This window comes from Aegilops tauschii, chromosome 7 (assembly GCF_002575655.3).
Source record: "Aegilops tauschii subsp. strangulata cultivar AL8/78 chromosome 7, Aet v6.0, whole genome shotgun sequence".
NCBI classification, from domain to species: domain Eukaryota; kingdom Viridiplantae; phylum Streptophyta; class Magnoliopsida; order Poales; family Poaceae; genus Aegilops; species Aegilops tauschii.
The window spans coordinates 90,273,416-90,286,650 of NC_053041.3; the positions used below are offsets into that span (position 1 = coordinate 90,273,416).

The following is a 13,235-nucleotide window of genomic DNA, read 5'->3' on the forward strand; positions in this document are numbered from 1 at the left end:
GTGAATCTATACTCTAAAATATGTCTATATACATCAGTATGTGGTAGTCCATTTGAAATCTCTAAAAAGACAAATATTTAGGAACGGAGGGTGTAGTTTTCTACATATTTCATCATCAGACTAAATTAATCCAGGCATTTCTCAGTTCTGAGCTTTTAGAGTTTTGTTAGAATGGCACCATATAAACAAATTGTAAGAAGGTTTTACTCCAGACAACATCAATGTAAATACCAAGAACATTGTTGCTTTTACATGTTACAGCTTTTGGTCTGTTGTTTCAATACATTTGCAGAATAGATCAATGCAAATATCAATACATTTTGTATGAAGGAAGCTTATCGCCGCTTAGAAACTAGGCTCACTTTGCAAACTTCCACATCAAACCCAAAATCCATCAGGACGAAAATCCAAGCCCGTTGCTGCTCAGAGAGCTGATCCTTTGGTCCTTTGACCTCCACAAGTTTAGCTTCAGCACCACCTCGTTCATCCAGGAAATGCCATAGCAGCAGATCGGGCATCCCGCTGGACCAGCTCCTGTAATCGAGGGCTAGATGCCGGAGAAGTAGTGCCAAGCGATGCCCACCAACGCCCGCAACGACAGCCCGTACATCGGCCATTGGATGCCGGTCCCAATTGACACCCTTGCAGGATGTCCCTTGATGTAGCTCCCAGGAGCTGATAAGCATCTCTTCGGCCATTCCATCTTGTATCCTTTTCAACTGTGCTTCTATAAGGTCCTTTCTTGACTTGTAGAAGTCGTCTGTTTCAAAATCAAGAGGGGCTGTCTGCAAGAGAACACACAAATCAAGCTGTGCAAAATCGTTGCAAGGAAAGGTGCAAGCAGTAGCAGTATCAAAAGCGTAGTCGTTGCAACATGCCGACACAATGCAGGTTATGCGACTCTAGCAAAAAAAAATGCTCCATAAGCCAAGTACCTGAAATTTAGAATGGAAAACATCGCATACTTCTGAGAATATTACATCCCACATTAGAAGGCCAAAGATTGTCATCCATATGCCACCTTCTGAATGGGTACCTTGCCAGCCACCTCCCTCATCAGCATAATACTGCAAAGCTAATTGCTCTACCCCACAACGGTCACCATCATAGCCATAAAACACATTCTTTGCTCCTATTTCACAATTTAATGGCCTTCCTTCGATGTTCACCTGGTGACAAAAAACGTGTGATGTATCCCAATGATAGATTATTTAGCATTTCCATGTTACCACCTCAATCCAGTAGACAGACACAAAAAAAACTTTCTCCTGACTGACCATCAGAGTGAGATACATATATACCTCTTTTATGTTTCTCTTAAGAGAATCAGCATAACTGGGAACTTTCCAGCGCCGTGGAGGTTTGCCTAAACGCAGAGCTCTCTTCTGCAGTGCAATCTTTGACCCAGCACGGATCCATGGGTCGGTCACTCCTCCTTCAGCTATTGAAAGGCTCTCATTAGGGCGACCCATATGCTCCAAATCAATAGATAATCTCAGTGTCCAATATCCTCGCCGTCTACCAGAAGCAACTTTACTAAGTAGTATCTTTAGAGTCCTTATTGCATCTGCATACCTGCAGAATAGAGTCAGTGTGATATCTAGTTCCCCAAAAATTAACAAGATAGGTACTGAGTGAAACAGCACACTCAGAAGCTCTTTAAAATTATAAATTTCAACAAAGAAAGGAAATAATCCCTCCTGTGAATGCATTCATATATTCCTGAGAAGATTAGGTTTCTTCATGAAAAAAACTGAGCTTCAGTTCAAAACTTTACATTAATCAACAATTTGCATACAAGATGAAACTTTACAGCCTGCCTAGTGTAAGTGTATGCAACTAAATCTCTTTTCTTTTAAATAGTGCAACTAAATATCTTTCAGCTGTAAGAGAACTAAAGCACCCAATTATGCGTACAGCAGACCAGAAGACATGTCCACACAACCAAGAAATAGTATAGTCAAGGGTTCCAGTTCAATCAAAATTGAATGAAACACATAAATTCATGCAAATATCAGTTGAGTTGATCCATAAGTTTATCACAACTTACCTGCGTTCGCGTTCGTAAACAGAGACACCTAATGTGAGTATTTTGGAATAGATCCAGGTAGATGAAAAGCATGAATAGAATGATGGAGGAGAATCAGCTAAACTGCTATCTTCTTCTTTTAACGAAGTGCATAGTCGATTCTCAGACAAATCAGTGCATCTTGACACTAATTCCATGTTATCGTTATCAAGAGATTCATCCATGAACTGTGCCACTCGAATTGCCTATTTGAAACATAAGATGTTAAATACATGCAGATTGGCAGGTTATGCTTCTGTTGTTTAGAAAGAAATGAAAAGCTCACCTCTTCATACTGAAGTAAATCATTTCTTTCTTGAAAAATACGATGAACAACGCTGCATGTGTAGTCTGGGAATTTCACCAGACCAAGATCCACTAATAGAAAGGATGAAAGATCTTGATCACCATTTAGAAAAAATAGCCTCTGCATGGTTGCTCTCCATCATCAGACTGTTGGATGGAATAATACTGTAAATAGGATAAACAGTTTAAGCAAGATCTATATTCACCTGAACAAGCCAGAGAAGTTCATCAGCCATATTGGAGACTCTTATACAGGTTCCTGTCCATTTAAAAATTCGCTTTGGTAGCACTGTGCTGCATCAGGAGGTGATTTTGCTTACAGGGCCATAATATCCAAGAATGACTGAATGAAACAAGGAAAGAGCCTTTACCAGGTTCCATTATTGTGCATAGAGAGAAGGGTGCTAAGAAGCTCATGTCGACGGGTGCAGTTTGTGTTATCCTGGGAAGCAAAATAAAGGAATGAATATTCGTTGAGAAAACCAGCTTGAGTATAGAAATCAACTGCAGGTTAGCGCAGAGAGAAAAACAACTTGCAGTAGCTGGTAGTTGATCAAAATATCAATCAGTTTTCTGATTTTTATTTTATTTTTCAATATATAGAAATGTGATGCTTGTATTCTTGCATATTAGAGAAACACTGTGTTAAGTGTTAACAATGCCTCAAGACTTGTGGTGATTGTGACAACTTCTGAAGGAAACCTAAAATTGAATAGAACACTTGAAATCAGGTATGGATGGTAGTTACAACGTAACTCTCCGATGCTAATACATATTCTCAGGCTTTTCCTCTACCAATTAGAGCAAGATTACATGTTTCTAAATATCTATCTTTCATTCGTGTACATTATGTGCTACCAAGTATCATACTCAGAAGTTGTTGGGCATTTTTAAAGGAAAAGGTGTAGTTGTATACCCACATCATTTTCTCTGAGGTTTGGTAGACAAACATTATGGATAAATGACTGATATTCTATTTATTGCCAGATCATATGCCTTAGTTGTTTTGCAGGCTATGCATTATCATGGCTGTGCCATCACTGACATGCTATTGTGTGAGTATATGTAAATCAGGATGTGTGGATGCAATGTAGATCAACAGCACTACAACCAAGTTCGCACTGATATGCTGCCATACTGGTATTAAATAAACTAGTAATCCTGTGCGTGCAATGCACGTTGGTATTAAGTAGGACATTAATTTCTCGCTTGATATTAGGTAGGATATTAAATGTGTGTTAATCAGGTGGTTAACAGTGACGTTTATATTAGGTATGACATTAATTGCATGCTAAACATGTCAGGCGCTCAACATTAGAGCCATGTAGGTCACTGGATTGACATGGTTTGATAGTTGGATCTGCCGTTTGGATCTTTTTATATTGGTATAGATATAGTGCAGGAGTAAGGTTTGCCTCATATAATCCTTCCCAGACCCCACCTGGTGTTGGAGCTTCTAGCATTGGGTCAGTCCTTTTTTATAGATATAGATGTGCTACTACCAATCCTAAAGTAGTGTATAACTTCCCTAAGTAGCAACATGATCAAATGGTGATTCTAAATGACAATAGGAAAATGATTGGGGTGGAAAAGGCAAACAACATACTTTTGCATAATAAGAAAAGAGTTGAAGATAAGATTGAAACCTTAGGGAGCTCCTTTAGGATTTCCTTCATTTCAGGAACACTTAGCACATTGAGAATCTCTTTCATATCATGTTCAAATGGAACATCGGTGCCAGAAAACATGTCTATGTAACCTGCCACTATAAAAAAGAACTTCCAGTTCAAATACCTAAAGAATGGCAACATGCTAGTAACAAAAAATGAGTAGGGCTAGGTTATTACACTTCAACTCCATGGCTGCATGCTCAACATCTGATATCTCACAATACGAAATGCTGCTCAACCTAAACCATGGCCCTGCAAGAAATTCAGTTATTCAATTGCAAAGTTATGTTTGCCTAATAAATTGCTCCGTTTTTCTTAACCTACTAAAAGTAATACATGCACTAAACTTAAGTCGTTAGCACTATACACATATGGAACATGAATGGAGCCAATTCAACATTTTACCTATCAATGGACATTATGGACATCAGGAGCTAACCTTTTCGAGTGTAAATCTTCACTAAAAGCCTTTGGCCATCATTCGATAACGACTTAAAAGATCCTATTGGATGTTACAACATATACTTCGTCATTAAGATTTCTTGATCATAAGATGGAATGGGAAGGAAATAAAATAAACAACCTAAAAATGATGTTTCCGTATCACTGAAAAGGTGTGTATGGTTGGTCATAACATCCAATAGCATCGTATTGAAATTTGCCTGGTATCTTGCACCGCTAGGTTGCTGGAAATTTCCATTTCTAACAACACCAAGAAAATTTTCCCACAAGGATTGTTGGTATCTCAGATCTTCATAATTCTGATTGTCATTTTCACATTTCTGACAAGTTAGCTGGATGGGCACATTGTCAAGCTGTTGTTCAGGCAAACCAGCCACAAATCCCTAACAAAATAGGAAAGTAAGCAATCAGGAGTTGGATGGTTATCCACTTGTTACAAAAAAAATATCTGCCAAAAAACGATGATCGAAGTTGCAGCAAAAACCTCACGACCTTCCTATAGCAAACATAATAAAATAATTACTATCAAAGCAAACTTTCAGGCTTAAAGAGAGTGTTACTTCTGATTAAGGATCTGTTTACACCAGAGTATATGTGTTATTCTACTTAACTACTTTCACAGCTAGTGTGGGCTTCCAGTGACTTGAAGGGCTGCTTGCCCTGAGTATAAATGGATATGAAGTCGGTTCAGTCCTTTCCAGGGATTTAGTTAGGCAATGTACCTCCCAATCCTACAAACCTTTATTCAAACTGAACTTTCTCTATGGGTAGAGTAGGTTTCCATACAAAAGAGTTTTAGGTGAGAGCTTGTATATGAAAAAAGAAAGGGCAGCCCGGTGCATGTAGCTCCCGCTTGCGCAGGGTCTGGGGAAGGGTCCGATCACTTTGGGTCTATAGTACGCAGCCTTTCCCTACATTTCCGTAAGAGGCTGTTTCCACGACTTGAACCCGTGACCTCATGTGTTGGAATCCTGATTAAAACAGTGGCGATGTGCCTACAGTTTGAGAGAAATACCCTAAACTGCCTGTCTGAGAAAACTCGTTGAGACCGACTACTGACAAACAGCTTAAATTACAGACACAAGACAACCACCTAAAGTCATTAACATGGTGACATAGCTCACGGCTGAATTAATGCAGAACAGGAGATGCGCTAGACCTTCCTTACAACTGCTGGGTATGAAAAGGACAGACCCAGTGCTAGAAGCTCCCACACCAGGTGGGGTCTGGGGAATATTATACGAGGCAAAGCCTTACCCCTGCCCAGTGCAATGCAGAGAGGGTGTTGACTGTCGAACCCAGGACCTCTTGGCACAAGTGGGGAGTACATCACCACTGCGCCAGGCCGTATGAAAATATTAAGGTTTATAGTCAATAAGCAGAAAATGAGGTAAAATGTTAGAGCAGAAATATACAAAGAGAGATCATATATGATGTTAAAGTTGTTCTATCCAAGTGCAGCATCCAAATTAAAACTTGTAGCCTGACTATGCGAAGTTAATTTACTGTGTCTTTTTAGCATCAGCGGGCATTCACTAAGATGACATGGAGTGAGATTTCTAAGAGAACTTACCACAGGTGTTCAAGGCTAGTTTATTCATCACTAATCACTCAGCGTAAAGTTGACGGCATATGTTTATTCAACAAGAGAGCAACCTATATAACTCTTGAGGACCTAAAAACTGTATGCCATATTACACTTCTTCTGCAATATAATAAGGAATCACCTCGCATTCCATGAAATGTGTGTCCAGTAGAGGAGCCAAGACTTTAGCCAGCTCTCGAGGCAGATATCCAAGCATCTGCCCACAGTCAGACCCTGCATAAAGCACCTGTCCATGGTATTAAGAAAAAATTCTACATGAATGGGATGTCAACAGAAATATAGTTTATTCATAAAGGATGGAAACCTTGACAGCATCAGGGTCCTTGGCATTCTGGGGGTCTCTTACAACAGTAATGCCCATGCCTTCTTGCAGTTCAAAGCTTTCACGGAACCTCCGGCCCACTATGACAGTATCAACAGCTACCGTGGTGCTAGAATCTGCGTCTGGACATGCATCGATACTGACAGAAGTTGTTCCTGCTGAAAGCAAACAGGAAGAGGCCTTCTCGACTGCATCATCATTTTCAGCATTCTTTATAATTGGCAAGCCAGCATTTGAAGGTATACATGTATTGAGCGTCTTAGAAATGCCAGGCGAACCATGCAGACAACCAGTTAATGAAGTGGTTCCGCTATCCTTGGGACTTCCAGTGACGCCATTCATGGAGGAAAATTCTCTGTCGGTAGATACGTCTCCATCCGTCAGTCCCTTGTTTTCTGCCTCGTCACTGTTGTTCAAAATGTCTGGAGTAGGCTCAGCTGTTGTTTTTTTGCTGAATCTGAAATCGAGAAGGCTGCTCTGTGTTAACTTCCGTTTCGCTCCTCTGGAGAGGCATATATCTGCACGGTTCATGTCAAAACAGAGAAGTCTTCAGAACATTATAGAACTGGTAAGTATGACATGCTTGGTATGCATTCCAGTGTAGTAAGTACTCCCTCTGTAAACTAATATAAGAGCGTTTAGATCACTAAAGTAAATTTTACGGAGGGAGTAAATTTTTACATGAACCGGTTATCCTAGATCAACCGAGACAACAGACATAGTCAAGTCGATATTTCTGAGAGCTAAATTCTTTTTACCGTGTTCATAGCTAAGCCAGTGACTGACTGTAAATGACAATGCAGCACGTGAGAGTGATAAAGTGCAACCGCACAAGCAGGGAAGCACGTCCACATGAACTTGCAATCAGGAAGTGGGCAGGTAGGTTGCTGCATCTAGCTCAGGCTGGATGTTCAGGCATTAGACGGTTTAGTCAAAGCGGAAAGCAATGAACATTTTGGACTAAACACGGCCCAGCAAAACGAGCACTCGATGAGCATTCGGCGGGTTCAGAGAAGTGTGTGGATGTGTGGAGGGGAGGGGAGGGGGGTGGCACGGACCGAGGTGGGTGTTGACGCAGTAGTCCGAGCCGGGGATGAACTCGCCGCAGACGGGGCAGGCCACCCGCTCCGCGCCGGCGCCCCCTCCCGACGAAGAAGGGCCCGCAGCGGCCGCCTCGCCCGCGCCCGCGTCGTCGGCCTGGAGAAAGAAACAGAGAGACGATAAGCGTCGGACAGATGGCATGGGCAGAAGAGAACCAAGCGGGGAGTGGTCTGGGGTTTGACCTGGTGGGGGGTGGAGTGGGAGGGGGAGAGGAGCGCGGCGGCGAGGGGGGCGGGGAGAGGGGAGCGGCGGCGGCGGCCGATGAGGCGGGCCAGGCTCTCCCTGCCGGTCAGCATAGCCCCCGCCAGCGCCGTCGGCGGCCGGGACGGGGCCATGGAGGAGGCGACGGGCCGGGAGCGGCAAGGCGGCGCGCGGCGGGGCGGGAAGGAATGGGAATGGGGCGCCGCGCGGGGGGCTCAGTGGCGGGCTCGCGGCTTCCAGTTCCACTCCGGTTGTTTTTCTTTTCGCGGCTAGTGACGTGGGCGTGGTCGGCTGGGTCAGGATGGGCCGGACGGCGGGTGTTGGGTTTGGGTTGGCGGCTGCGTGCGCCGCACCGTGCCTGCCTGGAGCCTGCCTATTATTTCTCAAAAAAGGAAAATGCCTGCAGGTTTCTTTCTTCGTTGCACGACGTACGCTTCTGACTTTTGGGGTTTGGGGAATGGGGCGCAAGCCACACGTGCTCACACTAGGGTGGACCATGTCACGGTCTTAACCTTGTTAAAAGAAACCTTGTTAGGCACAGAAGACGTCTGCGGGCATGTGTTTTTATAAGGAGAGTAGATCGATCCGTTGGTTGGTTCATCGTGTACAATGTATACGCGACGAATTGGAGCCGTGGAGCTTGACATTTGACGAAATCGATCGATTAATCATCTTGTCACCGATGGAGACATCATTTTCTCAAAGAAAAATCACGTCGGAGGGAGTATTCATTGACGAGACGCGCATATCCATCAAATCTAAGGTTTAAAAACATCTTTTTTCTCTTTTCATATAGCCTGTGAGCTTAATTTGAAGCATGAATACCTAAATTACTGGCATATATGCCTCAACATCGACTGTATACAGCATACTGTTTTATTTTTATTTTTTGAACATAGTGCAAACGCATATGCCCACATATACGCGCATACCCTCACCTCTATACAACATACTATGAAATAAATCATTCAGGTACCTATAAAGATAAGCTTGCATTACGTTAGACTTGAATATTTAAAGACATTATAACTGAGCAGTTTTCCTGCCATCTCAGGGCATTAGCAAGTTCAGCCGTTGGATCTACTGTTTTAAGCGTTCCTGGCCGTTAATTACCTCTGTCGATGCGGGATGGGCCGCGCTGCAGATCATCTAAGGCTAGGCTGACATTGATGGGCCGCTATTCCCGTAGCAAAATCGTGTACTATGAAATAAGAGACCACATCTGCCTGATTGCTGCCTTAGCTTCGAGTAGATTGATTCGTTGTATTGTTGTGAGCAGCCCTTTAATACATGTCCAATGTCCAACTTGATGTTATGATCTAATTCTGAGATATTTGTTAAAACACTAGTAGAAAAAGGGTCATTTGTCCCGGTTGGTAAGGGCCTTTTGTCCCGGTTTTTGAACCGGGACTAAAGGGTCGTTACTAATGCCCTAGCCCTTTAGTCCCGGTTCTTACACGAACCGGGACAGATGGGCCTCCACGTGGCCGGTGCGGTGAGCCCAGGCAGGAGGGCCTTTGGTCCCGGTTGGTGGCACTAACCGGGACCAATAGGCATCCACTTGTCAGCATTTCAGGGGCTGGGGTTTTTGTTTTTTAAAGGGGGGGGGGGGGGGGGTTGGGGGTTTTGGGGGGTTAATTTAGGTGTTTCATATATTGTGTTAGTTAGCTAATTAATAGAGAGAAGTGTCCTCTCTTATCTCCGTGCTTGGTCGACGCTACGTACTATATACGTATAGAGAGGACTAGACACGCTAGCTAGTAAGCAAATGAAGGAAACAGAAGATCGTCATGAACATATGCATACAGAGAGAAGTGATATCGATCACCTCTCCTTCTCTGAGAGATTGGTCGAACAACAAGTTCTCGTATATCTATCCGACACTACCGGCTACATATATACAATAATTATCTCTTACAATATAATCTCCTAATTAAATTGTAAGAACACAGGGTCCACATAGTATTCTCCGTTTTCAGCGATCACGTGGTCAAGAAAGAATGCCGCCAATTCCTCTTGAATTGCTCGCATACGATCTGGTGCTAGGAGTTCATCCCGCATCCGAAAGATCTAATTTGAAGAAGGGGGTCAATACATATATATATGAATAAATGAAACTCGACACAAATGATGGTAATAAAATAAAATTGTGAATATTATTGCTTACGCACTTCATATTGTTCGTCAGAGTAGCCCCGCTCACAGGTCGTGTGGCGGATGGACTCGCAAACGTAGTATCCACAGGAATCATTCTCTTGTTCCTGCCACAACCACTTTACAAGAAATAAAGGTCAATCAAACTGATAAGCAAGCATGCTAAATGGTATTGATGAAACTAGCGCTTGAATCACTAGGAGATGCGCAGAACATGCTACTATAGTACATACTTTCGGGTGTCTAAATTGCAGCTTCTTCGGCAGTCCCGGAGCTTTTTTGGTGAATTTTCTCCAAACCCTGCCAGACAAAGAAAACAATTATTTGATATCAGGAAATGAACAAAGTTGCTGATATGGTGGATAATGATCGATTTAACTTACTTCTCGAGCATTTGAGTCATGTCCGCATAGTCCTGGGGATCGTTTCGTCTCGAGTCTAAGACGGTTACTACTCCCTGCTCAAGCTTAATCTCTAGGAGAATATAGTGGAAGCTGCGCACGCATGCATAAGTCATCAATTACATTACTATAACCTGGACTAATAAGGGAAACCGAATATGCACAAGACAGTAACACTCACTTGAAGTTGTAAGGAAAGAGTATTATATCTTTGTTTTGATTTATTACCAACGACCGTAGCAAGTTTGCCTCGGTATTTTCGGCATGATATTTAACCTCAGTTGCATCTATGAGATTTGTGTTAATGAACCCAATATCACCGATTTGTCTTTTCTTCAATTCGGCAATCTTCAATCTGCATAATATAGTGAGGATAATTATAAATACATGCAATGAAAGAGCTGGCCTATATAGAGAGACTTAATGACAGAAGTAGTACTACTTACAGACAGTAGCAAGTGACCGTTGATTTATCGAGGGCCTTTTGATTAAAAAACTGGAAGAACTCCTCAAATGGAACATTCAACAGTTCAATTCCAACGAGGTCATGCTCCTCTTTAACTCTCAGCGTCAAAGTATTCCTCCCCCCAGACTCTTTGCAGGTTTTCATGTACCAATCGTGTAATCTTCGCATCATTGTTGTTAGAGATCTTTCATCTTTGACGAGAGGCTTCCCGTAATGGTATTTGTGTTCGTCCACCTCCAAGAAATCATAATGTACATCGTCGGGCAGGTAATCTCCAAGATTGCTATAACCGGGCACCATCCTCGGATCATTAGCGACGATGTCGGTAGACACCTTGAGCGGGGGGCACGATTGGTTCACTTGTTCACCGAGCTGGGCAATTTTTTTCCGAGCTCGTCGCTCTTTTAACCTTTGATCACTGACAGTACTTCCCGACCGCTTCGCTTCGACAAATGTCTTTGCAATAATGCGCTCATAGTTGCCTCTCGGCGGAGACTTTGGTGGTTTTGTCAGGGCAGCCAGAGTGCGCTTCGCTTTCACCGGATCTACCTTCTCCTCCGGAGGTGGATGTTTCTTTGCTTTCACACCTTCAAAGAAGTTCGTCACTTCGGCTCGCACGATCTTCGTGGTTTCCTCCTCGGTCCTCTCGTATGGTAACTTCTCTGGAGTCTTCAGAGAAGAACCGAATCTGTATTGCCTCCCGCCTCTGACTGTACTGCTAGACGCCGGCAGAGCAGACGGAGTGGCTGCGGCTGTCTTCTTTCCTTGCTTACGAGGCGGAGGAGAAGGACTACGACGCACCGGAGCAACCGGAGCGGCGGCGGGTCTCTTCCGCCCTTGCTGACGAGGCGGAGAAGGAGGAGGCTGGCTGCTCGGGCGCGCCGGTGCAGGCGGAGTGCCACCACGCGCCGGAGAAGGAGGCTGAGTGCCCTGATCACTCGCCGGAGGAGGAGGCAGAGTGCCACCACGCGCCGGAGAAGGAGGCTGAGTGCCCTGATCACTCGCCGGAGGAGGAGGCGGAGTGCCCTTACTCACCGGAGGCGTCCAGTTCGGAAGGTTGATGAGCTCCTTCCGCCATAGGCATGGAGTCTTCAGAGCAGAACCCAGCCGAGTCTCCCCTTCACCGGTAGGGTGGTCAAGCTGGAGGTCCTCAAATCCCTCCGTTATTTTGTCCACCGTCACCCTAGCACATCCTTCTGGAATCGGACGACAGTGAAAAGTTGCGCCGGGTTCAGGAGGTCGAACAGAGCCGACAGCCGCCTTGACTTTGAAGTTCTGCCATTGCGTCATAAGGTGGCAATGTTGAGACTCCGTGATAGCATCCACGGGGTAGCTAGCAGGAGCCGTCAAGACATGCTCCGGCTGAAGCAGCTCGGTGGAAGCCACGCTGCTTCTCCGCTGAGATGGCGGGGTAGTTTCGGCAGGTCAATTGTCTCGTTCCTCTAGCGCTTGAAACCTTTCGTGCAGCTTCTGAATTTGGGTCTGCTCCACTTTTTTCCTGGCTTTTGTAACCGCCTACGTCCGGAAAACCAGCCTTCCACGGAACGGAGCCTGGCGTGCCTCATGTCCGTCCAGGGTGCTCAGGATTCCCGAGGGCCATTGTGAGCTCGTCGTTCTCTCTGTGTGGAACGAATGGCCCTTGCTGTGCTGCATCGATATAGTGCTGAAGCCTCTTGACTGGTATTCTCAAAAGCTCGTCCGTCCAAACGCACCTCCCTGATACAGGGTCCAATTTTCCGCCAGCCCCGAAGAACCAAGTCCGGCAACGGTCTGGCCAGTTCATTGTCTCTGGTTCGATCCCTTTATCAAGCAGATCATTCTCAGCCTTGGCCCACTTAGGCCGGGCTTTGAGGTAGCCACCTGACCCCGTGCGATGGTGAAGCTTCTTCTTCGCAGCATTTTTCTTGTTTGTCGCTGACAACTTCTTACTCTTTTCCGATGTCTTGTGGGCCACAAATGCGGGCCAGTGATCTCTAATCTTCTCATATTTGCCGATGAATTCTGGTGTCTCTTCTTTGTCGACAAACGTTTTCAGCTCATTCTTCCACCTCCTGAATAGGTCTGCCATCTTCTTAAGAGAATGAGACTTGATTAATTGCTCTTTAACTGGCTTCTCCGGATCCTCCTCTGGCGGTAGGGTGAAATTTGCCTTCAGCTCAGTCCAAAGATCATCTTTCTGCATATCATTGACATAAGACACCTCAGGGTCTTCCTTCTTAGGCTTATACCATTGGTGGATGCTGATCAGGATCTTGTCCCTAACAAGAACCCCGCACTGAGCAGCAAATGCTTCCTTTGTCCGGATGGGTTCAATCGGTTGGCCATCGCGCGCGATTGCTGTGATCTCAAACCTTTCATCCGAGCGCAACTTTCTCTTCGGGCCTCGTCTCTTTACCGAAGTTGTGCTCGATCCGGAGGGCTAGAAAAAAGAAGAAAGACGAGAGTTAATTAATATGTGTACATACCAAAACAATGAAT

The 13,235-nt window shown here is 44.5% G+C and overlaps 1 protein-coding gene across 2 annotated transcripts; it reads right to left on the reverse strand.

Annotated features, from left to right (window-relative positions):
* Positions 1 to 201: 201 nt before the first annotated feature.
* Positions 202 to 8,002, reverse strand: LOC109771024 (fanconi-associated nuclease 1 homolog). Of its 2 annotated transcripts, XM_020329741.4 has the most exons (15): positions 7,718 to 8,002; positions 7,493 to 7,631; positions 6,417 to 6,952; positions 6,234 to 6,338; positions 4,628 to 4,889; positions 4,484 to 4,546; positions 4,222 to 4,296; positions 4,021 to 4,139; positions 2,746 to 2,816; positions 2,581 to 2,668; positions 2,355 to 2,495; positions 2,051 to 2,274; positions 1,302 to 1,575; positions 936 to 1,169; positions 202 to 785 (listed from the first exon to the last, which is right to left on the reverse strand). In XM_020329741.4, exons 1-15 carry the CDS (start codon positions 7,868 to 7,870, stop codon positions 336 to 338), a joined length of 2,934 nt encoding a protein of 977 aa, XP_020185330.1. In that variant the 5' UTR covers positions 7,871 to 8,002; the 3' UTR covers positions 202 to 335. The 2 variants fall into 2 exon arrangements, with proteins under 2 accessions (XP_020185330.1, XP_045087684.1); XM_045231749.1 differs by lacking the exons at positions 7,493 to 7,631; positions 7,718 to 8,002 and adding an exon at positions 7,193 to 7,209.
* Positions 8,003 to 13,235: the final 5,233 nt, after the last annotated feature.